At 39.8% G+C, this 27,863-nt stretch overlaps 3 protein-coding genes and 1 long non-coding RNA gene across 6 annotated transcripts in view; 1 reads left to right on the forward strand and 3 right to left on the reverse strand.

Annotated features, from left to right (window-relative positions):
* Window positions 1–339: 339 nt before the first annotated feature.
* Window positions 340–26,497, reverse strand: PH4alphaEFB (prolyl 4-hydroxylase subunit alpha-1). Its single transcript, XM_018109193.3, has 11 exons — window positions 26,032–26,497; window positions 14,042–14,240; window positions 4,866–5,017; window positions 4,634–4,790; window positions 4,377–4,564; window positions 1,786–1,955; window positions 1,242–1,724; window positions 1,110–1,175; window positions 977–1,045; window positions 818–914; window positions 340–753 (listed from the first exon to the last, which is right to left on the reverse strand). Exons 2-11 carry the CDS (start codon window positions 14,230–14,232, stop codon window positions 668–670), a joined length of 1,659 nt encoding a protein of 552 aa, XP_017964682.1. The 5' UTR covers window positions 14,233–14,240; window positions 26,032–26,497; the 3' UTR covers window positions 340–667.
* spdo (sanpodo) lies at window positions 6,778–9,248 on the reverse strand. Its single transcript, XM_089259113.1, has 2 exons — window positions 7,543–9,248; window positions 6,778–7,476 (listed from the first exon to the last, which is right to left on the reverse strand). Exons 1-2 carry the CDS (start codon window positions 8,911–8,913, stop codon window positions 7,141–7,143), a joined length of 1,707 nt encoding a protein of 568 aa, XP_089115239.1. The 5' UTR covers window positions 8,914–9,248; the 3' UTR covers window positions 6,778–7,140.
* LOC149092242 (uncharacterized) lies at window positions 25,415–26,254 on the forward strand. The gene is made up of 2 exons (XR_016196654.1): window positions 25,415–25,825; window positions 25,904–26,254. It is a non-coding gene; the product is annotated as an uncharacterized LOC149092242 (long non-coding RNA).
* A 315-nt stretch (window positions 26,498–26,812) lies between the features above and the next one.
* CDase (neutral ceramidase) overlaps window positions 26,813–27,863 on the reverse strand; it is a 192,232-nt gene continuing 191,181 nt past the window's right edge. For all 3 annotated transcript variants that reach the window (XM_089265470.1, XM_089265471.1, XM_018109125.3), the window contains 2 exons: window positions 27,200–27,810; window positions 26,813–27,145 (listed from right to left, as the gene is read on the reverse strand). In XM_089265470.1, the coding sequence (XP_089121596.1) occupies window positions 26,962–27,145; window positions 27,200–27,810 (795 nt within the window). In that variant the 3' untranslated portion in view covers window positions 26,813–26,961. The remainder of the gene's footprint in view (window positions 27,146–27,199; window positions 27,811–27,863) is intronic.

Below are 27,863 nucleotides of genomic sequence, written 5' to 3' on the forward strand. Positions count from 1 at the left end.
ATGAAGCCATTTGCTAATGAATTCGTCTGCCTTTTGAAATATTAAAAGGTACAATTGCCTTCAAATGTTCATAAATACATATATGTATGTATTGTATATGCCATTGTCTTGTATTTTCACAATTTACGTCAAAGCTTGTGAAATGTGCCAGGTTTTGCCAGTCCAAGGGCAATGTGTAGTATGTAGTCATTGTCTTATTGACAGTAATAAGTAATACATGGTGCCACATGAAAATAAATTTACAGTAAATAAGTGAAGTACAAGAGATTTTAACATAAAATAGATGAGATTGTCCCACTTCTTCCCACATAAGAAAAGCAAATGAGTTTCATTTTCATATTCGTATTCGCATTGATCGCATCATTTCATTTAGTTTGTATTTCTAGCATTCATTTGTATTTTGTACAAAAATGAGTAAATTCAATAATAGCATGCCTAAAATAACACTAATGCCAAGTAATGGTATGTAGTTGAAAGAAATGGGTGTCGTCATCGGCCAGCCGGCGTTCCAGATGTTGGATAGTTGAGTATTTACAATAGGAATAGAGTTTATGTTCGCCGGCTGGCGAGTCCTTAGAGATATGTTAGAGCGCAAAGTAAGTAGAAGTACGAGTAGTGGCGGCTGGTAAATGAGAGAGTCCAGCAACAGCTTCAGTTTTTCTTTTCACTAGATGGCAAAATCACCATGATCCGGGGCCAGGTCACAGGGTCGCCTGAACTCCTGCCCACGCTCATGTATCCACTTGTTGGACACTGGAAAAAGTAAAGAGAGTTTAGCCAGACAAGAGATAGAGAGTTAGACAGAGGCTCCACCTACCCCATTTGCTGCCCGTGAGCACGGGACACGCTGCGTGTCGCGTTCGCACATCGCCTTCGCCGGAGCGATGCAGATTCATCCAGAATGCAGCCGTGCCCTGGAAGTAAAACGAAAGTTATTTAATCAGGACTTGATTGGACTTCAAGCTCGTAGCGCTACCTTTTTGGGCCTCAGAACCGCATGCAACGAGGTGAAGACTGTGGCACCACCCTGCTCCACGTCGCTCATCTGCAAGGCAAGGCGAAATACATCAAATGAAGTTCAGTTTGAAATTATTAAGTTCGTAACTCACATAGAACAACACGGTGGCAATGCGATTGCCCAGATTGAGACCCTCGAAGGCGCGTATCTCCTCACGCTATGAAAGACGAGTAAACGCAACATTAAAGCCAGCTCCACGGGTGCTTAATTTACTTGAACTTACTCGGGCGAAATCAAAGTGTGGCTCGTAATGGCCGCCAATGCCGTAGTTAACAACTTGCAGCTCCTCGGCCGAGTCCATGTCTAGGCCAGTCATGTCGGCGGTGCGCTGCACCACTGTGCCAATCACTCGATGCTCGGCGGTCTTAAGCCAGGCGGATTTGCTGATGCGGTAGTTGGCCGTTTCCAGGGCGCCAGTCACGGCGTTTTGGACGGTGGCGCGGCGGAAGCGGGGACGCGCCATGCGCTTGAGCACCTCAATTTCGCTGTCGAACATGGCGTCGTGATAAATTACAATGTATGGATCCAGGAAGGCCTCCTCCAGCTTAAGCGGCGCCAGCCTCAGGAACGGCACATTGTTGCTGACATAACGACAGCGCAGCGGACGCAGGACAGACGGCGAGAGCTTCAGCTCGCCGCGGCACAGCATCTCGTAGGCCTTGCGCTCGGTCAAGTCGAACACGCCGGGATCGCTCTTAACCACGGGCTGGGCAATAAAGAAAGGCTAGTTGAAAACACTAAATAACAAAGACATGTAAAGTAAATACCAGATCGGAAACGGGCGTGGCATCGGAGCCATCGTCCCCTTTCACTTTAAGCTTCTCCTTCAGCTGGGCAATTTCCTTCTCGTAGAACTTCTTGTTGCCATTGGCCCGCTCGTGGTCGGGCAGCAGTTGCAGCAGCTCGTTCGTCATGGTCAGTGCGCTCTCCACATTGCCTGCACGCCCACATTCCAATTGCAAAGCCAATTCCAGGTTCCATTGTTGAGTGCCGGGTGGGTGGGCCCAAGGGTGAGAGAGAAGAGTGAATTAATTACTATGCCTAAAAGCAGGCAACAGTTTTTCGTTGCCAACGACCTTGACTTCTAATTGCTCGCATTCAATCAAAAGTTCTCAACAATGGAAGTACAGTGAGCACTCGTGAATCAGCGACACCTCAAGTTGCCAATTGCATTTCGTTTGTCTATTTAGTGCGACACCCGAAAGTATGCAACGCCCTGAGGACAAACACTTGAATTTTCAAAGGGAAGTTAATAATAAAGAAGGCTTGGGCTCCCATCGCTGCCTGACAAATGTTAAATGTATCATAAATTATTCAAAGGCGCCACACAATTCCTCCCAGCCTACAACGTGTGGCAAATAAGTTCAAGTTTCTTATATGCAATGGCCGAAAAACAGCTAAAGCTGAAAAACTTGTTAGTGGCCTTCAGGCCCTGCAGGACCTTTTCTTGTTGGCTTTCTTGTGAAACTTTTCGCATGGCCATCGAAATTATTCACATTTATTTATGGCCCAGCCTTGCCTCGGCCGTCGCTCAGCGGCGAGTCCTTAATTAGTTTGCCAGACACTTTAAGCGGAGCACTTAATTTCAATGAAATTTCGGCTGCCTCCAATCCCGACCTGGCTGCGGGCTTCAATTTGCATTTTGCATGCCAAGCTGACACAGTTGCCCTCGGCTGATCGAAGGCAACGGGATTTCTGTGTCAGGTGTAGATGTACGACAAGGGGGCGTGGCATGGCATTGCAACAGCAAATGCCTTTTTCGCCTTGTTTTTATTTTTTCATGTTTTCTGCAGTATGGCAGCAATTCCGTTTAGCGCAGCACGCCCACAAATACTGCAAAGTCAGGTTTTTACGCAGCGCACAAACAACGGAGGAGAGAGACAAAAAACCGAAAGAACGGAAGTTCAGGGCTGTGGCATACTCTGTTCAAAGGATGTGGCTGCAGTTAAGAGCGGGTGTGGATATTTCTTGTCTTAGAATTAAATTCTCTGGTACACTTTGAATATTATTCTGTATAAATATATACATATTATTTGTTTGAATATTATTGTGAACGATTAACGAAAGCTGTGTGCCAAGCTCAAAATAATTATATTCATTTAAGTAAAACAGGTATTAATAATAATAAATAATATATCTATAAAAAAAAATATTTAAGCGAGACATTTATATTTATACTCATATTAATAAAATAGGATTATAAAAAAGAGAAAAAAATTTAATAATAAAAAATTTGATCAATACTGTTAATTTATAAATTAAAAAAAAAAAAAGTAAATAAATTGAAAAAATTGATTAATGCAGCAATTTAAGAAATTATAATAAACAAGAAATAAATTAATAAATTGAAAGAAAGAGAAAGCATTATCATATGACAAATATTTGTGTAGAAAAACTAATTTATTGCTTTAGCAAATTGGATATTTATATTGAAATATGATTTATATAAAAAGAGTTATAAAATCTTTGGTTTCATCTCAAATGACTCAAGCTCACAGCTTTATGTTTCTTGTAGAATTTTAGAGACACTGTAAGAAATTTGCAATCAAAATCAGAAAATCCGCATTCAACTGCAAAGCAAAGCTTGCTTTCCTTTCATGGCCAACGAGCCCGATATATAGCAAACGTAGCTCACCTCGAGCTCTAATGGGCAGATAGGGATTCTGCTATAGCTACAAATACATATACAGATAGAGAAACACAAACAGGCAGAGATGCACGCATTGTGTCGACTTACAAAAGGGGCGTGAAGAGATGAATGTGAGACAGAGGGCTCAGGGGACGGAGCATTTGCCATAAGCTTGAGGATACGTGAGGGGGTAATGCGACATTAATAAACCGCACTTCTGTTTGCGCAATTACGTGCACTTGCTGGGCTGCAGTAGGCACGTGATTCTGTTTATATCCGAAGGCTGCAGGGCTTAAGCAAAGGCAAAGGCAACGACTACAACTACAACTACAACTACAACTGCGGCACTAAGCCAGTCACAATATTGCCATTGCTCCTGCAGACAGGCAACAATTTTTCGCACTTAACGAGCGTCGGGCTTAATCGCCGGAGAAGTGCTGCTTGGCTTGGCTCAGCTGGCAAGGGACCAGCAAAGTGCAATTTCCTGCTGTCGAATGGCCAGGTGGCCAAGAGATGCAGTAAAAAGGCGCAGCGGCTGTGACTGTGGCTGTGGCCCGGCTGTCAAGGGGTGTCGAAAGTGTCATGCAAACGAGTCGAGACACAACATAAGAACTACAGTAAACACCCACACGCAAGTCTGTTGCCAACGACAGCAATGGCAAGAATAACAGCCAAAATGGCCATTAACAGATGGACACGTACTCCGTGTAGCCCATGCCATGTACTTACCCTGCTTGTAGGTGCAGAAGGCGAGGTATTCCAGGACATCGGCACGTGTGAAGCTTTGCGTTTGATTATGCGGCTCCTCCGTCATGCGGACCATGGCTTCGTTCATCCAGAGCACCGTGTGGTAGTAGTCCCGATTAACGTACGACTGGCGGCCCAACTCGAAGCAGTCATCCGACGACATTGCCGTGCTGTGTAATAATGCATGCCCCAGGCAGTTTAGTCCCCGTCCAAGCGATTTCCCATTTGCGTACACTCACCTGTACTGTATGCCGTTCAGCTTGCCACGTGCTAGACTAGACGTGTCCAGCTGGTAGGTGTCCTGCAGGCGGAGCAGCGCCACAGCCGCCCCATTGAGGTCCTCGTCCGAGGGAAACTTCAGCACATTGCGATATTGCGTGAGGTTCTGCACAAAATCTTTTGAGTGAAGCAAAGCAAACAAATCAAATTCAAATCGGATTACAAAGTTTCTCTCAGTTTGAGATAACGCACCTGCGCCCACTTCGTGTGCCATCAGATTCTCCACCTGCCGCCAGTCTGTGGTCAGACGTTTGGTCAGCAAATACGCATTGATTGGATTCGATACGTAGGCGGTTATATCGCTAGCTGCATCCGCATGCTCTCTTTGGTATTCATCCATTTTGCTAGAGTGCAGAAAGAGAGAGCGAGACAGAGAGAGAGTTACAAAGTTTTATACAAAGTTTAATAAGCAATTTGATTACGTTTAAGCAATTGCAAACTTAATTACGACTACATCTGTCTCGTAACGCCCTCGAAGCTTGCCACAAGCTGCACTGCAGCTCGGGCGTAAATCAAACAAACACTTTGTAAAGTTGATGCTGCAAAATGTTCGTTTTATTTATAATTAATGAAATTAAAGCTGAGTACACTCCAGAAGTTTTTTAATTTTATGAAGCCAGCCGAACTGCAAACTGTTTTGTATTTAATATTTATTTTCCACCATCAATGAAACTTAAAACCCGCCCGAAGCACCACTCGACAAACTTTTTGGCTCACTGCAAAAGTTTTATGCTGGGCAGCTCAACTTAAATAAAATACACTAAATGTCACCGAATTCGATGGGTACAGCAAAATTATATTTATTGATTTATTTCAATTTCGATATCATGTGACAAATGAAAGTGAAATGCGAGCCCTGAGGCGGGCACAGAGTTTCTCATAATCGGAATACAAGTTAAAGTGATTTTCTTATTCGCAGTCAGGGAATTAAAAAGATATATATAAGTTTCACTTCTATCAGAGTAAACAAGTAAGAGTGCTCTAGTGGGGAGTGGCCGACTCTTCGTGATGCCCGCCCACACACTGCGCGCTCTCTGTTTGCACGCAGCATCTGTGTTTGGGCTGCACTTGTGGGCTTTACTCTGCCAAAATATTTATTCAATTCCTATTGCTTAAATGGAACCTTCTGAAAAAAGTTTTGCGTATGAGAATATGAAAAAAAGAGCAATTTACATTTAAAATTTAAATCTCCTTTGATTTTATGACAGGCAGTCGTAAGAAAGGACGGATGGACGGACGGACCTGGCTAGATCTACCCAGCTTTCGACTATTCTTGCTGTAAATATTTTTATGAAGTTTTCGTTGTTTTTGCTAATATACGTAGATACATATATAATTATTTTGCTTTCTCTTTTTGAATTTTTCTTCTTATACTCTACGTTGTTATTATATTATCTTTAAGGAAACTCACATATTCTCAATGTTGATTTCAACAAATAAGAGTACATAAAGAAATAAACTAATAAATAAATTATAAAATGAATAAATAGTACATACTCAAAGAGTAAATAAATAAATAAATACAAAATATATATAAATTGATAAGCAAATATTTTAAATTAAAATTGAAAAATAACTAAAAATTAAATATTTATAAATATAAAATACATAAAGAAATTAACCAATACTTTAATAAAAAGAAAATAATAAAAATTAATTCATAAATGAATAAAAAATCATATTACAAATAAATAAATATGACGACTGTATAACCTCCTTCTATCTCCGTTATATACATTTTTAGAAACCCATTATTATTACAAAATATCAGAGTATGAAAACAAAAACAAATCTGAGTCTTGGCAAAAATATAAAATTGAAATGAAAGTGATAAATGAAGGCATATAGAAACAGACGACAGTTAATGAGAGCCGAAGCAAGACAAAACACATTCGACATTAATTAATGAGTAATAATGGTTCATTAGGATAAAAGAAGCAAATTTGGTAAGCATTAAAATTAAACTTAGAGTTCGGTATAAAACATGAAATATAAAATGAACCCTCAGAACTAATTAAGACAGTCAGCCAGGTAGAGCACGCGAGCTCTCCCTACCATAAATAAGTGAGATAAAATCTTCATTAGCAATGAACAAAAGCGTGAGTTGTGTGCGATTGTTGAATAACTTTATTGTATGTGCAAATCTTAAGCAAAATGTCGAACAATATCATAGACAATAATTTATGTAGTAATTCTTAAATAAAATGCTGAAGCCTTATAGCTAATTACAACCCATATATCTCAAGGTGCGCCCCATGTTGCGTTATTTACAGTCTTGAAAACAAAATTCAGTGCAGGAATTTCGTACACGTCTCCAACTACGAATACTTTTTTTTGGTCTCCTAGCCGTTGCGGATGCCGCTCGCTAAAAAGAATAGAGAGAAACTAAGACTAAGATTAATTACTACGAACTAAGCTAAGACTGAGACTAAGACTAAGACAACAAACAGCGGACAGCAGACAGCGTCTAGACCACGTTGACGCGGTTGTCTGGCGGCGGGCGATAGCACCAGAGGCTGCCAATGACGCCCAGGCCGATGAAGAACATGGTGAAGGTGGACAGGCCCAGGATGACGCCCGTGGTGACATCGTGGAGCGGCAGTCCCGGGAACGGGTCCAGCACCAGGATGAGCAGCAGGCCGCAGCACTTGAACAGGCAAAAGATGGTGACCAGGATGTAGCCGGAGGTGTAGCTGCGGTTCGGCAGCCACTCGCAGTGGCGCGACCGAAAGCCCAGAAATCCGAGGCCCATGCCGCAAAAGGAGGCGACCAGCCCGAACTGCAGGTAGAACGACTTGCCGAGCTAAAGTAGAGAAGGTGAGAAATAAGTCGAGGATCGATGAGAGCGAGCCGCATCGTGCACACTTACATGGGCGATCATGTAGATGATGAGGCCGGCATTCATGGTGCTGCCCAGGACGAGCATCAGCGAGACAATGGCCAGCGTGATGGTGGCATTGGCCAGCTTCTGTGGGTACGAGTTGTTGTTGATGTTCGACTTGCCATGGATGCTGCTCAGCTCCTGCTCCTGGGCCTGCACACGCGGACTAATCACCGCCGTGGTGCGATCGCTGGCCAGCTGCTGCTGAGCTGTGGCCGCCGCTGCCGGCTTCACCGTCTCGTAGTGCAGTCGCTGCGGCGAGAGTCGCTGCTGGCGCAGCGGCAGCGCCGGCGACGGCGCAACCGAGACGGTGGTGGTGGTGGCCTGCTGGTGGAGGCTGATGTGCTGCTGGCTCTGGTAGAGCTGTAGCTGACGCTCGCGCAGCAGCTGCTCGTGGTGGGCAGCGTTGCGCGGCGTCGAATGGGCCAGGCGCGGTGGTGGTTGCATTTTGCGGGGTGTGGTAAGCAGCTCGTGCAGCGCTCGTGTGGCAGCTGCCGCGTTGCGCTGCTGCGGGGTCGATGTACGCATGTTGAACGGCTGGTTCAGCTCGGTGTTGCTCAAGCAGGTCTCCTGCTGCGCCTGCGCCGAGTCCTCCGCTGCCAAGTAGTCGTCATCCGCTTCCGTGGGTATGACCGCATAGCGATGCGCCCGTCCATTGTGCATCTGTATGATCTCCTGGTTCTCGTCCACCAGCTCCTCATCCTCAGCCGTGGGCACCATCTGATAGCGCTGGTTGCTGTTCTTGTCCACAATCAGGAATGTCTTGCTGCCAAAGTCGCTGGAGAAGGCGTGCTTGATCTTGGGCGCCGGCTTGGGCGGCAGCGTGTTCAGTGTGGGCGGCAGGCTGGCGAACTGCGTCTCCTGCTGCTGTTGCGGCTCCTCGTGAAAGGAGTGCGGCTCCTCGTCTGACTGCAGGCCGTGCCGCGAGCCATACCGATCCAGATTGTCCTGCGAGCGAGCCAAGCGCTGCGCCGCCTGGCCAGGCACAATGGCATAGCGACTGGCCACGGCGCCCAGATCCTCCAATGGCACCAAGGCGTAGCGGCCACTCGAAGACTGCTGCTCCTGCTGCAGTTGTTGCTTGTGTTGTTGCTGCTGTTGCTGTTGCTGTTGCTGCTGCTGCTGCTGCTGGTACTGTTTACGCGTCACCGATCGTGTCGACATGCTACGCTGCATGCGCAAGGGCCCCTCGCGCGGATCGCGACAGGGCGCGGCCGGTGGCTGAGCGGTGCGGGAGACGGCATTAAAGTTCAGCTGCAAGCTGCGATTGTAAATGGACTCGACGCAATTGTTGGACGCCACCGGATAGAATTCGCTGTTCTGGCAGAAGGCCGGATTCGTATAGTTGTGCCTCGACATGATGCACGCGCACTGTACTTGGCTGTGTTCTTGGAGTGTTCACTGTGCCTCACTGTATTCACTGATCTCGACTGCAACTGCTTGAGTGATCCGCACGGCACGACAACTACGACTCGACTGAACTGCGACGCTGGCTGTCGGTCGCTCCTCGACTAGCAATTTCCTGCGCCGGCGCGCAGTCGAGTGGATCGGCAGCGAGAGGGCAGCGACGCGTGCGTTGCTGTGACCCCCCCTTTGAATAAAATATAACCATTTACTTGGCTTATATACTGAAACATACACACAATAATTGAGCTCAAGACAACTGTGGAACGACAACAACAACAACAACAACAACAATAACAAAAGCAGCAGCAGCGGCAGGCGACGTTTGGCGCGTTCCGTTGTGCTGGAAACATCTGCTCCTGTTCCTGCCGCTGCCGCTGCCGCTGCCGTTGCTGTTGCTCATGAGGGTTGAAACGAATTTCGACTATGCCGCAGCCGGCATTGCAAGTCGTTTTATCAGCATTTTGAATTTATATTTACACAATTCATAACAGCGAAATAGGCGACGCCTTTATATGCGTATACACACACACACATCTTCATATATAAAGCTATATACTGGCCACCCCTGGCTCAAGCGACCGTTACATTCGTGATGCGAGCGCTTATCGAGAGTCAATAGTGTCAGTCGAAACACCCACCAGGGCTTGCAGTCGCTAGCACTGCATGGCTTATCTATGTTGGCCAACTTAATTGGATTTCGGCCCAAAGGCAGCGAAACACAAACGAAAAAAAAAAGGAAACAACAAATCAAATCGAATTTGATGCTGCAAGGACAGCTGATAGCTGACAGCAGACAGCGGACAGCAGTCGGCCCCCAAGGCTCCACTTCTGTTTATAGTGAAATTCTGTGCATTGACATTCAGCAAGCAAAAGGCGTTCGCATCGTTAACAATAAAACAAAGCATCAGTTGGCGCTGGGAAATGCCGGCGTATTCAACTGCTGCCAAATGGAAAAATATAACTCGGCATTAAATTTTAATTTGCAGGCAGCGCGAAGCAGCCAACAGTTTGTGGCACGCGCCATGACTCGGCAGAGGTGCGGAGGCAGCGGCAGAGGCGCAGAGCTGCAAGGATGCGGCTGTGGTGCAATGACAACAAAGATCTTCAACAACAGCTGACAGCTGTTTTGGCAGCCCCCCTCGGCGCTGTCCCTTTGCGTTGGCCAGACGCAGAGATGAGGGCAGAGAGGGGCGCAGCAGCGGATCAAGTAAATAAGATAGATCCTGCTTGGGCTCCTGCTCTCTCTCTTTCTCTATATCTTCCTCTCGTCTGCTGGCATATTTGATTAGGGGAGTTGCCCTACCGCATCCGCTGTGCTCTTTATCCTGCATCTACGTCCTTCCGCTGCACGCAGGGCCAACAATCATCTACTACCGCACACATGTATAATCGAGTATATAAGCAGACATATGTGCGCCAGGGGTAGCTCAAGATATGCAGAGTAAATAGCTGTGTCGCTGTGTCTTTGGCGCCGCATAAATAGAAAAGAACATGCACACATACATATGTATATCTTTATCTAAATGTAGTGTACATGTACATGTGTGTGCTTAAGACACTCTTATGCTGTTGCCTGTTTTCTGCAGATGCAACAGCTGCCACACGCACGTGGCTAAAATACTGGCGACAGCCACTGTAATTATGAGCGTACCTCACTGCCTCACCTGCCGCTAGCCATATATGTATGTATATCTAGTATATCTCGTTTACATAAACAGCACATTATACGAGCAAGATTGATTTAGTCGAGCGTGCTTCTGCTGCGAGTACTCTGCACTGAGCTAGTAATTGGCTGATGAATATATTAGTTTTGTTACCTGTATATAAATTCACAAAATAAATATGTCTATATGCTATTTATGTATTATAATATATATGGAGTTTATTTATAGTTTGCTGTAGTTATTTATGGGATTGGGAAATATTGACATCTTATTAAGATGCCTAGACTTCATCTTCATGCTTATATTCGGTAGGCGCTAAGCACGTGTCTTTAAGATCCATCTCTATGTTAAGTAATTAAGGGAAAGACGGTTTTATAAGATCTAGAGCGAGATGATTAAGACTTGATGAGAGTTTGCCTAAGCACTTTTCTAGTGCTCCGCATATATACTCTATGAGAATATACTCTATGCACATATATAGATATCTAACTAATATATGCCTATATATGAATAATTATATACAGGTATTTATACAATACATCTATTTATAATTATAAACCCCTTTTCACCTGCACAGAATACACTGTTTTCGTGCTCTATTCCCTTCCGTCTTACAATCTCAGTGCATACGAGTTATTCAGTTGCTAATGACACCGCACTATATATACAATATTTAAGCTACAACTACACACATTAGCTCAGCACCATCTCTCATCACATCTGCAAAAAAACAACACGCAACAACAAGAACAACACAATCACATACTCAGCTCAAACTTAACCCTCTCACACGCAAATGGCACGAGTGCCGTCCACCTTCTCACTCCAGACAACCAGCTTATAAAACTTCTCAACTGGAATATCATCAGAGCACAAACAATCAACGCGCTTTACCAAGACAGAAACAAACTTACTACCGCATTGACTACAGCACATAAACATAGAGCTTCAACTCAGTTTAGACTTCAGCTATATATGAGCTACATACTCATACATCCTTCATCCTATAATTATCTATTTATTGCAAATATTTGCAATTAACCTTTAATTTAAGGAACTTTGGTAAAAGACAGCTGCATGACACAAGCTGAATGATATGACACTTCATTAATGTGAATCAATGCCAAAGACTGATACTTTTGGAAATATTCATCATAATTGCTCGCTAAATAAATGACGTAGCTTTATGAATGTATATAAAACTGTGGGCCATCTCTTCTAGTGAATGTGGCAAAAAATAGAGTAAATGCAGCTGCATGACAAAAGCTGGATGCTACGAAACTCAATTGAAGATGCATGAATAAAACTTGATTATTTATTTGCTCATTCAGGAAATAATCAAAGCCCCATTAATACCGCGAATAAACTGTGCGCCAACTCGTCTAGTGAATATGACAATCGACATTAAAACAATGCTATGGAATTGGAGATAATACAACTACATGACACAAGCTGAATGATATGACACTTCATTAATGTGAATCAATGCCAAAGACTGCAACTTTTGAAAATATTCATCATAGTCGCTCGCTGAATAAATGACGTAGCTTTATGAATGTCTCTGAAACTGTGGGCCATCTCTTCTAGTGAATGTGGCAAAAACTAGAGTAAAGGCAGCTGCATGACAAAAGCTGAATGCTACGAAACTCGATGGAAGGTGCATGAATAAAACTTGATTATTGATTTGCTCGTTCAGGAAATAATCAAAGCCCCATGGATATCGTGAATAAACTGTGCGCCAACTCTTCTAGTGAATATGAAAAACGACACTAAAAAATGCTATGGAATTGGAGATAATACAACATGACACAAGCTGAATGATATGACACTTCATTAATGTGAATCAATGCCAAAGACTGCAACTTTTGGAAATATTCATCATAATTGCTCGTTAAAAAATTACATAGCCTTATGAATGTATATGAAACTGTGGGCTATCTCTTCTAGTGAATGTGGCAAAAACTAGTCTGAAGGCAGCTGCATGACAAAAGCTGGATGCTACGAAACTCAATTGAAGATGCATGAATAAAACTTGATAATTGATTTGCTCGTTCAGGAAATAATCAAAGCTTCATGAATACCGTGAATAAACTGTGCGCCAACTCTTCTAGTGAATATGAAAAACGACACTAAAAAATGCTATGGAATTGGAGATAATACAACTACATGACACAAGCTGAATGATATGACACTTCATTAATGTGAATCAATGCCAAAGACTGCAACTTTTGGAAATATTCATCACAATTGCTCGCTAAATAAATGACATAGCCTTATGAATGTATATGAAACTGTGGTCTATCTCTTCTAGTGAATGTGGAAAAAACTAGACTGAAAGCAGCTGCATGACAAAAGCTGAATGCTACGAAACTCAATGGAAGTTGCATGAATAAAACTTGATTATTGATTTGCTCGTTCAGGAAATAATCAGAGCCTTATGAATACCGTGAATAAACTGTGCGCCAACTCATCCAGTGAACATGACAAAAACAAAGCTTAAAACAAGAGTTATTGAAGCTGCATGACAAAAGCTGAATGCTATGACACTCAACGGAACATCAATGGGTAAGACTAAATAATATGAAATTTGTGGAAAACTGATCCTCATCGCTGACGAAATAAAGAACATAATCATATGATTCACAGAGTATAAATAACTCTGATCATTAGGTCTTCAATTCGATAACTATTTATCGATTCCGATAACGATTAATCGATTCCGATAACTATTTACCGATTTAACAGTTTATCGATTTCCGTCACTCTGATCAGACTCAGAGAATCCCTGACTTAAGTTACAAAAACCATTTTAAATCTATGCCAAAGACCCATGATAAATGTATATATACCATGAATAAACTGTGGACTAACTCTTCTAGTGAATATGATGAAAACAAAACTTGACGTGAATAGCTGCATGACAAAAGCTGAATGCTACAAGACTCGATGTGAGGTACATCAATAACAAAGTATAAATAATTGAAGCTTGTGGAAAAATTGATCCTTATTGCTCACGAGAAAAAAAAACATAATCCATATGATTCACAGAAACATAGATGGCTCAGAACTTAGGTCTTTTAGCGAATATATGGCAGAAGGTAAATACAATGAGACTGCATGACACAAGCTGAATGATATGGCACTCGGCGGTTAGTATATCTACTATTTAACATTTTCATACTGTTACTTATTACACTACACTACATATTCAAATTCCATAGCTCTTAAGCTCATTGTTTAGCAGTCTGAACAATTGTGCTCACAATGTATCAAGAGAACTTAAATTACAGCTATCAACGACTTGAGTTTATATATGTAAGTATCTCAAAGGCATGCAAATGCAGCTGGAAGATACTCGCTGCACGCTTGATTTATTAAAAGCGACTTAGCAGAGGTTGCCGCTGCTTGGTACTCACTTCTTCAGATAGCTCAGTCTGTCCTCCTGCACGCGTATGTAGCCCTCCAGATTGCTTATCAATACGGATTCAGTCTCAAGCAGTTCCTCCATCTCCGCCAGCGCTGTGTACACCTCGCCGCGCACCGTCACGCCAGTCAGGGCGAGCACCAGGACGCCGAGCGCCAACTGCAGGCGCAGACAGGACGACATCGTGCGGCCTGCAAAGCAAAGAGAAGCAAGGGCAAATAGTTAGAGCATTTCGATTGCATTCAATAAATGTTTAGCATCTTGCCAATTTGCATAATGTTTTTAGGGGCCAACTGCAAGGCCAATAGCCAATTGCCACCTCCCGGGAAGTTAATTTGGTCATCGATTTTGCATTAGCCACTGGCTGTGTAAGAAAAGCAGCCTAAGCCCAAACACCAGACTCACTGAGCTCGAAATCAGCTTTCGTGCTGATTAATGTCCTGCTGCTGCCCGGCTGATACGATATACTGGGCTTTAGCATTTGGCCGTCGCTCGTAAAACGTTTTTTATTTGGAAATTGCCGTTTCAATTTGTTTTAATGAGCTTTATTTTTTTTTTAATTTGGCCAACCGTTTTTGTTTTATGGCATTCGGTTTATTGCTCTTCTCTCGTAATAAGAGACAAAGTAAAGTCAATAAGTGAGTGTGCAAGGAATGGGCAACAGGTGACTCTTAGATACCCTATATTTAAGTAAGACCTAGAATTCATGTTCCAATATTAATCTGTACTAAATAAACTAAGTAATAATAATTTTTAGCAATTTTTTCCCATATTCTCCGCATTTTATATGAATGGGTATTTCATATGTACATACATATATAATAAATTATAAATTATTCCCATAGACTTGGCCAACTTATGGATAATTATGAATGCAATGTGATGGGCATCTGACAATATTTAAATTTCCAGCCAAAATACTTTATTCAATGAAACCCAACCAGCAAATATAAATCAAGTTAATTTATGCTTGCGAATTTGATTTGTTATTCAGATATGCGATATTTGCAGACATTCGATATTTATGGCCGAAGGAAATGATTTTAATAAAACCTCCAAAGGTGATTCTATCTATGAACAAATTGAAATGGGCTATACTATAAGATATATTTCGAGTGTATTTGTAGATTCCCGTTTTAAATGAACGGTAATTAATGAACTGATCGCAGCATCTTGTTTCAGATAATTTGATAGCGCCATTAATTAGCAACATGTGCTTTAACCGAATGCTCGTATAATTAAATTTAAGTACGCTTTTGGCTTGGCCAATCAGATTTAAATTGGATTCAAAGTTCGCATGCTGAGACTTTCAGTCCAATCGGACTGGGACTTCTGCTTGCCTGATTGCAAGGACATCGCACGCATCGCATACGCCATTTAATTAATCCAAATTAATTAGTTCGTCTTCTGGTCTACCACACGCCCCACATCAGGCACCTCACAGACACACACACTCACGCACACAGAGACACATTTACACAACACCAAACAGACCGCAACACTACTCAACATGGCACAATATTACACTTGCACTCGCATGTTAATTGGTCACATTAATCATTGCCGACTTCGCCTCAGTTGACAAATTTCGAGCCGCCAAAGATGCCTCCGCTGTCTAACTGGGACGATGTGCTAAACCAGTTGCCGCATAAAAAAAAAAAAAAAAAAAAAATATATATATAAAACAACGACAAGACGTGCTTTTATAGCCGCCTCGCCCGATCGTTAACTGGTATAAATTATTAGCCGCTACTTGATGACGCTCGAACTCTAGCAATACCATCAACTAGGCGAAATGCTTTACAATTTATTGTATATTCTTGGGAGCCGTTCTTAAAGCGAAAGGAGAGCATTCAAATTGGGGAAAAGTTAATCTTTGGTGAAAAATCGCTAACGAAACTATTGCAAAATTATTCAATGTGCCAATTGAATAATTTTGATCATGCCGTCTAGCATAGGACTCGACATTACTACATAACACCTGCCTAGAACATAAATAAATAATTCTTTTAAAAATATATGCAGTAGAATCCCGATAATTCGAAATAGTTTTGATTTACAGAGAAATTAAAATTATCGAGAATTATTGAAAATGAATTTCATTTAAGGGGATAGAATTTTTTTTCGATTTAGTGAGCTACGAATTATCGAGACTCGAATGTATTTCAATTTGTTGATATTTAACTGTGAATTAAAATTGATTTTTTTATTTACCTCTACAATCAAATGTGAAATATATTTATATATATGTGAATAATATTTAAGTTTTATTTTCAAAAGTTTTTATCACTCAATCAAACGTGTTTGACATGAGTAAATCAAATGTTGATTAACAACTTATGGATAGTGATTTATAACAACAGGAAATTATATTGATTTGTTATTTAATATTTGCTAAACATTTATTTCAGATATCTAAAAAAAAAAAAAATAGATAAATAAAATTGTATAATCGAGGTATACCAAAAGTTTATAAGCTGAATATCCTGAAAATATTTATAGCTAGCTACCATTCATGTATTAAAAATCAAAAAGAAAATTTTAAAATTGCTATGTGCCATATTTTTAAAGTAAAGAATCTCTAGAATCTTTGATTCTTTGATTGAAACTAAATTGCAATAAGTTCTGAAAGGCATTTTGCCAATTATAACAAACGATTTTATTAATTATAATAATTGTTTAACACTGCTTACATGTGTAAATCCTATAAATAATTATTTAAGAAATACAATACAATAATTGAATATATTTAAAGGAATTGTCATACAAGATAGATGGATTAAACATGACAAAATCAAGCTAGCTAATGATATGACACATAGAGATATTTCTTTAAAAATGCGTAATAGCAATAGTCGTAGTCATAACGTTCTTTAATCTAATAATCTACCACAATCAAATTCGCATAGTTAAATATAGTTGCGTCAGCATGGCCAATATGGTTCTATAGAAATTTTTAACTGTTTTCACACAATTTCCCATTTATAGCAGATGCGATAGTTGGAGCACCCGCAGAATGTTATACCCACAGTTAGATATCAAAAAGTTGTTCATTTCCAAAAAAATTTGTAACCGTCAAACCGGTTGAGCATCAAATTCTAGTTGGGCTGGCCCAGCGTCTCTTCTGATTAGAATTAGTTGTCAGCACGAGAAGAATACAAGAGAAGTTCGAATGTGGGACAACTAATGGATGCAGCAACGGTTTGGGTCGACTATTAAAATGTTCTAATCGCAACATCGACTTTTAACTGTTTTTTATTTTTTTTTTATTTCTTTTCCTCTCGATTGCAGCATAGAACTATAAAGTGGAGTTCAAAGAACTTTGAAAGGCGCATTGTTATGCAAATGTATCTGATGGATACGCGTCGATGATGCTGCATGTTCGTTGAGCGAACACAAGCGTCGCATTGTTTTTCCCTCGCTCTTATAGTGGAATGCGTAAATCATTAACGGTATATTGGCCAACTCGTGCGCATTTATTGAAATGCAAATATTATTGTTGGGTTGGTTCTGCCCCAGCATTAACAGCCTTTGCAGTTGCTGCAGAAATTGAATGAAACACGTGCAGAATTTTCGGGTTTAATGAGTTCACTGAACTGTTTGTTCTTCGCCTCTTGGCCTTCGCTTTTGTTGTGCTGACCAACGCTATGGGTGCACCTTCGCATCTTTTCATTCACGCGAAGAAGCAGACGAACAACAAACGTAACTTTTTGGCCACAAACAAATTGAAAGCAAAAATCTCTTTCACTGGCAAGATGAATATAGGGCATGAAGAATTTATGATTGAAGCAGCAAGAATTTTGCCACATTCTATTTTCCCATTTGCCGGTTCAGAATGAAAAGGAAAGAAACGAAAAAGTATTTTTATTTGTAGCAAATGTTTTCTTTGACTAGGGCGTGGCACTACCTTGAGGAAATGAGGCAAAATTTGTCTTCTTTGGCATTTTAAAGAGCAATTTTATATGGAGTTGAGCTGAGTTATTATTCTTGCTCTACCTATACACCTCTTTGATAGATTCTATATAACCTTTAACCTTCAGATTTCCTGTGGTATGTATACAAATTTTTATCGGAGTATTAAATCTTCTGAATACCTAGCTCACTTTTGAAGAGACTTTGCACATATTTATAGAAAAAATCCCTAATTTTAGCCCATCTTGATTCGCACATTAAGCGATGGACATCCCCTAGTTGCGCGCAAACAAAAAATTTCATTGCTGTTTAACATTTTAATGACTCGTCTAAGACAATTTAAATTAAACTCCTATTGGAATACGGAGCTGAATAAATTGACAATTAAAAACAAATAAATTTCACAGTCCAGCCTGGCTATTGTCCAGCGAGTCTTGTATGGCTACTTCTCAACCGAATCTGTTTATAAATAATGCACTGCAGTTGTTGAAAGTCGAATTTGTTAAGTCTCAAATGCAAATGAAGCCAAAGAAATATTAAGAAAATACTTGAGACTAGAATTATGTTAATATGCCAAACAATAAGATAAATATGACAAAGCTAAAATTATGTGTACAGAATAATGCTATGCATATTTGTGCTATATGAATAGCTAAATGCTTTAATTGATAAATAAATATCTTAGAATAAAGCGTAAAATTAAACAATTTATTGTTCAGTTCATTTTAGTCAAGTTTCAAATGCTAAAGTTCTTCCCAACAATACAATAAAGTGAGCCGCTTTCTGAATATATTCTACATTTCTGCATATTTTATATACGCTCCCAAAGTGTTGAAAGTGTATTTTATCTGGTTTGCATATCTGTATTTCAATGTATTCATATACATAACATAACCTTGCAAAACTCATATAATTTACTAACATCAATTGGCTAAAGAGATAAAGATAAAAATGAGTAGAATCCAAAGCCAAAGAATTTTATGAAATTAAAGTGTAAAAATAGCAGGGACCGTAACAATTATAATTTGTATAGCAAAAAATAAAAAAAATAATAATTATTATTTTTGGAGTAATTTACAATCTTAATTATTCTAAATAATTTATATGATAAATATAAAAATTAATTATTACAGATTAATTTTTATAAAATAATAACCTTGAAAGTAATTAATTAATTAATTAATAATGTATATGATAAATATAAAAATTAATTATTACAGATTAATTTTTTATAAAATAATAACTTTAAAAGTAATTAAAAACAAACTTTTGTTTTAATATTTAAGTGAAGTTAAGTTAAGAAAACAATCTTGCACTATTTTTTTTTTTAAGCAAACTTTTTTTTTTCTTAAAATAAAAGAATGTTGGATTGAAATATAATATTACATCAAACAGTGATATTTTAGACTTTATGTGCTTGAAAAATTCATTCATTTCCTCTCACCTATCCCATTGCTCATCTGCCTGTTTGCTTTTTAAATCAATAAAACGAGAAAAATATGTACATAAAAAGCGAGAAAATAGTGCGAAGCCACGACGAAAAGTTAAAATAAATAAAATATATATTCATATAATTATATATGAATACATGCCATTTCTTGTTATATATAACATTGTTTTTCCTGTGGTATTTGCTCAACTACAATGCTAGCAAATTATTTATTTCATGCTACTTAATCAGCAATTAACAACAAACTTTTAAACACCCTGTGAAATGAACACTCTACCCTGAACATAGCTTCATTTTAAAGTTTAAAAACATTTGTTACCAAAATTGACCAAAATGCCCACTGTGCGCTGCCAGCCCGATTCTCTCTGCCATCATCTGCCTTCCCCTTTGGGATTTCCAATCGAACTAATGAAACTTAATTAAATTAATTAGTTATTCAGTTAGTTGTCAATTGAATTGCAACTATTTTGCTAGTGAACGAAATGAAATTAGATTGTGTCCGATACAATTTTGATGCGAGCTGAATTTGCCTGCTGGCCGTAATTCGATTTGTTCTGCAACATCGAATTGCACTTTTTGTGTGTTTGCGTCAAGTGCCACGCCCACTTTGGTGGCTGCCACACTGCAGCAGCGAAATTCGCTTGCGTGTTGTTATTATATACACCTCGCGCTCGGCTGCCAATGCGTTTGCTTATGCAACTAGCAGCGAATTTTCTGCTAAAAGTCGCGTCTTCTTTCGTGCCTCGGAATTTGCAGCTAACAAAAAATTGCAAAGTTTTTTTTTTTTTGGGTTTTTTTTTTTTTTGCCTTTTGTTGCAATTAAGTTATGAAATGCAATTTTTTGCGCTGACGTTGCACATTAGCTAAATGAAGCGAGTGGCCCACTGACGAGCTGAAGAGCTCACTAGCTGACTGACTGACTGAGGGACCGACTGACTGATTATTTGTTTAATTTTTTTGCTGTGGCTCGAAATTTGTTTAAAACGTAGCAAATATTCTGAGGCAACTGCACATGCTGCAACTCAGCCGCCGGGCTTTGCGTGTCCGTGGCGGATGACAGGGACAACGTAACCTTAGCCGTAGACGTAACCATAGAAACCGAGCTTTGTTAATGTGCCATCCTTTAACTGCGCGCAACATCTCCCACACACACACACACACATACAAAGACAAACACATGCACACAGAACTTGACTCTTATCATAAACAGCCAGCAGGTGGTTGCTCGTGTCTGTGTGCTGCAGTCAGTTCTCCCTTCATCCGACTCTTTGAATTCCCAGTACAGCCAACCAATTTAAATGAAACTGTCAACAAGCTGAAAAATACATACATACGTACAGTAGATGCTCGCAACAGACGATTCTATTTGCCGCAGGAGACAGCATAAACTGCGAAACATTGTAAAACTAATGTATATTACTTTAGAGAATTGTAACTGAAAATAATAGTAAGCACTTTGGTTAGCTGCAGAGCATAGAAGCGCAGCACAAGCAGTATATATGAAGATGTGATATAAACAAGTTCTGATGAAATTAAAAGACTTGCGCAGAATATGTAAATTGAATATAGTGATTTTGAGGTAAGGCATATAAAAGTAAAAATATTTATATAGACGCATATATATTTTATATAAATACAGAAATTAATCAGTAATATAATATCAACTTCTTAAGAACATAGATATAAGTACTTGATTGAAAACAAATACATATACATATATATTTCTATTGCATAAATTATTATTATATTACTTTATTAATTTGAGGCCTTTGCTCAGAATTTAAATCGTGTCTGCAGAAATGCTTAATATTTATTATATACAAACATATATACATAATTTTCTTCCCTAACAAAATATGACCTTTTACAGTCTTTGAGTATATCTACTATGTTTCCCAATTTATGGTCGTACCCTCCCCAGTGTTACAGTAATGTTGGTCTTAGGCTGGGCGCTTTTACAGAATTTTTGAGCAGGTATATTACCCTAGTGAGTTTGGCTCTTGGTTGCTTACTTTTAATCTCTGACTTGCAAATTTTCACTCTCATAGAGAGAGAGAGACTTAAGATAACTGTTGTTACAGAGCTAGAGAGACATGGGTATTTAAGGGCATTCAGACAGGGTCGTTTTGACTGTCAGTGGACGTAGAGAAAGCGACTAGAAATTTTCATTTCGAAATTCAGCACAGCGGGAATTCATAATTAAATTCATTCATTCATACAATTAAAATGGAATGTGGTTAAGTTGAATTAACAGAGATGCGACACATATACTCTTTTTATTAAAATATAATAAATATTTACTTTTTAATCTATGTGCGGACGTCAGCTACCGCCTATAAATATCAATCATTTTTAATATGTCTAGCATAGTGTTATGGCATAAAATGTACACTCTTTAATATTAAATAATATTCACAAATATATAATTCATTTAGTAGAGTAACTAATGAAATAGAAAATAATTTTTTTTATATTTCTTCCTTTCCTTCTTTCTTGTTGCCATAGAAAAATGGAAAGGAATCATTTATGTTGCTGCCCAAATAGAATTGATATTAAAAACGAAGTCTTCATGGCACAAGCATCAAATTATCAATATGTGACCCTTGACCTTATATTGGTTGAAATTAAATGTAAAGGCAAAATCAACATTTTGCATCGAATATTAAAAAATATATAAGTGAAATTTATTTTTAAAAAAAATTTTGTAGACTTTTCCTAAATGTTTTAGGCATGCGTTAAAGATTTATTAATTATAATTAAATATATACATATAAATATATATATATATATATTTTTTTTTTTAAATATCTCTATTTTATATATATAGGTGCATATAAATATTTATAAATATAATAAGCGATTGGGCAACATTAAAATGTATTTAAACAAATGAAAATATTTACTTCAATAATTAATTTTAAAATTAATTATTCAAAATATTTATGTAGCACGAATAAAGTGTATACTATACGTCAAATAATGTATTTAAATGTATTTAAACAAATCAAAGAATGTACTGCAAATAATTCATTTTAATGAAGAAGTATTTAAAACAATTTATGCACCACAAATAAAGTTTCTACTATTTATTAAATAAAGTATTAAGCGCTGAGCTCTGCATGGCTCAGATATGAATACTTTAAATGGAAATGCTCTGTTCTATTATTTCCAGCTTGCACTGTATGTTGTTGTAGAGGGAAATCAAAATAAAACAAGAGAAATATATGGCGAGCTGAGGCTGTGGCATTGTTATTCAGGTGCAAATGTCATGCGAACGCCATTGCAATGGGAATTGCCATATGGCAGTTGTTGTTGTTGTTGTTGTTGTTATTATTACAGCTTGCCACAAGACAAGTTGCACATTGTCCATTGCCAGTTGGCAGTTGAGAGTTCGCAGTTGCCAGTCTGGCTGTTAGGGCTGCCAGAGTCATAACTCAGTAGCTGACATTTATGTGGCGCTCAATTTTGGTAGCCAAGAGTTGCCGCCGTTGACATTTGTGGCAAGTCTTTGTCATCTGTGCATCTGTGTGCTGGCATTTAATGGCCAAACACCATCTGACCTTATGTGCAGTGGCAGCGCAGCTGACTGTAACTCGAGCTGCCCCATTGCCAGCTCCAATTGGCTGCGCCCTTTGGCCGATTCGTGTGCATAATTAAAATCAAATTGACAGACATTCCGGTAATTTTGTCTGCAAAGTACATTTGATTCCCCTGCGAGAAGAGCCAATTTAACTGTCTGTCACTTGAAAAAGTTCGAGCGAACAGCAGATAAATTTATCTACCAAGTATACACGATATATATATGTTTATGTACTTGAACATTTATCGCATCTGCTGGCGAGTGACAAAACTTTTCAATTTGAGCGGCCGTAATTTAATTGGCATAAATGCGACAGGCGCTGTCATGAACTTGAACCCAACTCAATCCGGAAAAACTCTTGTGAGCAACATTAAATATTCATAATTTCACATTTTCTGGCCGGATCCGGCTGCTAATGCCCAACCGTTTCAAGTGCATCCAACAAGTTTGCTCATTACAAATGACAAATTGTTGAATTGAATATGCTCAGCGCATACGCCTTACATGTAGCCAGCCGATTCACCTTGAGCTCTCTAGGCATAGGCCCCATAAATACCCGCTTGACAGTCGCATCTAAACCGGTTAACATAGCTACCTAAAAGCATAAAACCAGAGGGGTGCTCACAAGCAGGGATGACTTGCAGATACCCTCCATTTATATGTATATTAACTTATAGTATAATTTATTTTGATTTCTTTTATCTTACGATTCGATTTTAAATTCCTTCAGTAACTTTGTTAAAATATGTATATTTTCTTTTTTTATGAAGGGTATATTTTCAATGCATCTCTCTTAAATCATTAAATATCAACTATATCCCACAATAACGGAAATTGTTTTCAATTATTTGCTTTGCATTCTATTCTGCATTCCTATTTTTGAAGGAAAAATTACGTTTTCTTCCGGTTTGTGTTGTGTAGTGCCGCACTTATGTTTCCCTATGCATTTCTGTCATTTATATGCAATCTAGTCTCTAGGCTGGCAGAACATATGCCAAAAAGTTCTCATATATAAAATATATAAATATAAAATATATTCTGAATTGTGTATAATATATATAGACATTTCATTAAGCAGCTAATACTACCCTAAGCCCATTGAAAAATGAAAAATCACGTTGAAATGGTTCTATTTAATGCATGTAAAAGACAGAAGGATGCGTGGCAGATCCCATAATGTATATATGTATATTCTTAATCAGGGCAACGAACCAAAACGATTCGGCCCTGTCTGCTCTCTATCTGCCTGAGACTTGTTTTAGTCTGGCACACCAACAGATTATCTGTCAGTCGATCATGCCCCTTTTGGCACTCCTAAAGCGTGCAGAGTATAAAAGAGATGCGCAAGATTAAAAAAAAAAAATGCCAGCAAATGCAGCTGCCAGCTTTGGCAAAAGCTAAAGCTAATTACACAACAAACTCGTGACGATGCCGAAGTGGGAATTGAAAATGGAAGTGGAAGTGCAAGTGGGGACATAGTTGCAAGGAAGTGGCTCTGGCTAGCCACGAGCTGGAGTGGGGCACCTGCCCCAGAGTGGGGCAACAATCAGGGCAGCACTTTCATTTCATTTGCTTTCATTTCGTTTGATATGATTTCATTTCATTTGGTGCCCGCTTTTGGCCTTTGAGCTGCTTTCGTTTTCCTCTTGTCAAGAGATGAACTCGACACTGAAGTGAGCCCAAAATGAAAAAATAAACAAACATAATAATCAAAATAAACGAATAACAACAATTGTCGGCTCAAGTGTTTAACAATTTGTTTGCAATTCAAATGCTGTGTGTCCACGTCTTATGACATGTTCCCCATCTAACTGGTAGGGGATTCGGTGCGTGCAAATTGGATATACTAACTGAAACAATTACAGCTCAGCCGCAGCCAAAGCGGCTTATACGAATTGTACGTCAATTCGACGTCGACTCGGTGCATTAAACCAGAATCTTGATTATTAAAATTCATAAATTTTAGCAAATCGTCGATTAATTGACGCTATTTATATTCATAAAACTGAACGAATATTTTTAAACATATATGTATATACATATATGCGTGTATAAAAGTATAATAAACAAGAGTTAAATATTCTAAATAGACGCTAATAACATGAGAAGATTCTAATCGGATTCATATTAGCGAAATGAGCAAGAACTTTAAATTATGTGATGCGTGGCACTCGGAGCTAAATTCAATTATTACTTAATTAATTTGTAATAATTAAACTTATTTCCAAAGCAATTTTAGCTATTTATATGAATTTAAGAAAATTCATTTATATTTTCATTGTGAATAAAGTCTGTGTTATTCCAATTGGAAAGGCTTGAAATTCTTCATCATTCAAATAGTTGGCAACGCTGCAACAGTTGCAATGCGCTGCTCCAGTTCTGGTTCCAGTTCCAGCCTGCTCTCATTTAGGGGTTGATTTCCAATGAACACGGAACATAAACACAACCGAAGTGCGGCGCAAAGCAACAAGAAGAAGGAAACATATCAAAACAAACGCAGGCAATTGACTACGTGACTGGGCTGCTGCCTTCAATTGCCTCCGCGATTTGCCGTTTGCCCCGCTGCAGCCCACACACAATTTGTCGATTCGAGATTCTTTACTTATCGCATAACTGGGAGCATTTGACGCGTGTGGCGGTCAGCGGCAGCGGCAACAACAGTGGCAGCGGCAGCGGCAGCGACAGAGACAGCGGCATTATTTCAATTGCGTCCCCACACATGTGGGCAACGATAGAAGCGGAGATAGCACAACTAGGCGACAGTATTTAAATGCACACATAGAATAACAGAATTACTTTGGACATGAGGAACTCATATGTTTCTCTGTTATGACGTAGGTCTATGCGTTTCTCTGGAAATTTCGTTCTAATCAAAAAAAAAAAAAAAAAAACTTAATATATTCAATTTTGAGTTGACCCACATTTTGGGGAGTGAGAGGCGAGAGGCTTATCAGTGCAGGGCGGAAACTGGATGCCGACAAGACGATCTTCAATCGAACACGTCAGCCCCTTCCACGACCATTCGCCCCGGCGCACTTACCCTGTCTATGAGTTCTGATTTCCTGGAAAACTTGTTGCCCTAAAAGATGGGCCAACAGCCGCTGCTGCACGGTATAAGAATCAGAGTGCGTAGGCGTCGATGCACTCGTTCTTTTACCTGTTATTCTTAGCGTTGTCTTTTAGCCTTTTGTTTACAGCTTAACGGGGCTCTTTCACGCACGCACAAACTGCAGTTGAATGGAACTCAAGAATTTTCTTTGCACTCAACAATTTCCTTTTACAATTTGTTGTAATTATCAACTAAACAAAATACACGCGCACACACAAGCGAACGTACACACACATATGTTTGATATTAGTATGTATTTATTTAGCCAGTCCTGATTTATATTTTTGTTTTTGCCTTTGTTTTCTATTCGCTTCTGGCTGCTGTGTGTGGACCTTATCGACAATGCGACCGCGCGCTCAGCACCACAAAATGGAACTGAAAGCGATATTATTGCCGCTATAGCCGCATGTGGATACATTCCATAGGCAAGAGCAAACGAGCAGGAGAGCGAAAGGGAGAGCAACAGTTCAGTTTGTCGCGTTTGTTTTGAGTTGTGCTTCGTAGGGAGATACGATCCACGCACAGCCAAAAAACAAGTTCCAGTGAACTGTGCACAAGTGTGGATCCCATCGAAACAGCTGTTTGTGGAATGTTTTCAAGTTGGCGCGCGATTCAAATGAATTCAAATGCATGAAGAGGAAAAATATTCAAGTAAATTAACCAATTTATGATATATGGAACTATACTTAATTTTCATCTCTTCACATATATATTTTATATTTCCTTTTCGTACTCATTTTATTTAAGTTCTAATAAATTTGGCATTCAGTTGATTAGTGTTTAGAATATAAAGCTTTTCATCATCTTTTATGCGTGGTAAATAAATACACTGATTAGTTTGGACTGATCAACTGAGGGCAATTAATCCTCATTGACAGTAAAGGAATGCGTGAGACCCTCGTAGGGGTACTTCCCACCTAGTATATACTTGTATTCTCCAGTGTGCCGTATGCGATATTCGCCCGGCAGGGTCTGGGGACTGATGTTCCAAATGATCTCCAGCTCACTGAAGCCGAGAATTGTGTTCGTGCGATGCCAGACCATTCTGCAAAGAAACAGTCAGACTCTTGGTCATCAAGTTGGTTAGAATAATGCTCACTTTGTATCCCAGCTAGCATCCGTGTAGGTGATCTTCCAACGATCCTCGTTGATCTTACGCTCCACCGAAAAGTATGTCTTCTCCGTGAAGAGATTATTGCGCGGATTGCCCGAAATAAAGGTGACTCTGACGGTGTCATTGATGCCGTACTGCTTATGGGGCTGGGTCTTCACATAGCCAAAGTCAGTGCCAATGGGATGACCGTCGAAGAGCACGCCGGTATTCAGGGAGAGCATCACGTCGTTCATATAAGGCGGACTGGGTCCAGCGTCCACAGTCTGGTTGTGCATCATCGCCTTGGTCAGGCGCTCGAAGACGTCCATGTAAATGGTGTGCGTATGCGGGCCAAATATTGTGGAGGCGGCCTCATAGCGCTGCGCCTGGTACTCCTCGGGCGTGACGGTGTAGCTGGAGTAGATGTTGGTCAGGCCGGCAATGATGACCTCCGTATCGATGCCACCGGCAGCCGAGGCGGCGGCTCTAATCTGATTCCGCAAGCGCCGCCCAGCCATCGTGGTGAACTCGCATGGAACGGCGGCAATGATGACATCGCCGATCTTGAGGATCTGATTGGATACGATTTTGGGCTGCCACTCGTACGGGAAGGTTGCCTAAGAGGAGAATAATATAACAATGGGCACCTTTACTATTCACTTTCATAACA

The sequence above is a fragment of the Drosophila navojoa genome, chromosome 2 (genome assembly GCF_054131105.1).
Source record: "Drosophila navojoa isolate 15081-1374.11 chromosome 2, UAZ_NAV_1.0, whole genome shotgun sequence".
Lineage (NCBI taxonomy): Eukaryota > Metazoa > Arthropoda > Insecta > Diptera > Drosophilidae > Drosophila > Drosophila navojoa.

Bases quoted from the DNA above. Each gene is read 5' to 3' on its own strand.
- spdo (XM_089259113.1), bottom strand. From the start codon at position 8,913: ATGTCGAGGCACAACTATACGAATCCGGCCTTCTGCCAGAACAGCGAA. The intron at 7,477-7,542 runs GTAAGTGTGCAC...TCTCTACTTTAG, and splicing joins TCATCTACATGATCGCCCAT to CTCGGCAAGTCGTTCTACCT.
- PH4alphaEFB (XM_018109193.3), bottom strand. From the start codon at position 14,232: ATGTCGTCCTGTCTGCGCCTGCAGTTGGCGCTCGGCGTCCTGGTGCTC. The intron at 1,046-1,109 runs GTGAGTTACGAA...CTTGCCTTGCAG, and splicing joins TTGCCACCGTGTTGTTCTAT to ATGAGCGACGTGGAGCAGGG. The intron at 754-817 runs GTAGGTGGAGCC...TACTTTTTCCAG, and splicing joins GCTCACGGGCAGCAAATGGG to TGTCCAACAAGTGGATACAT.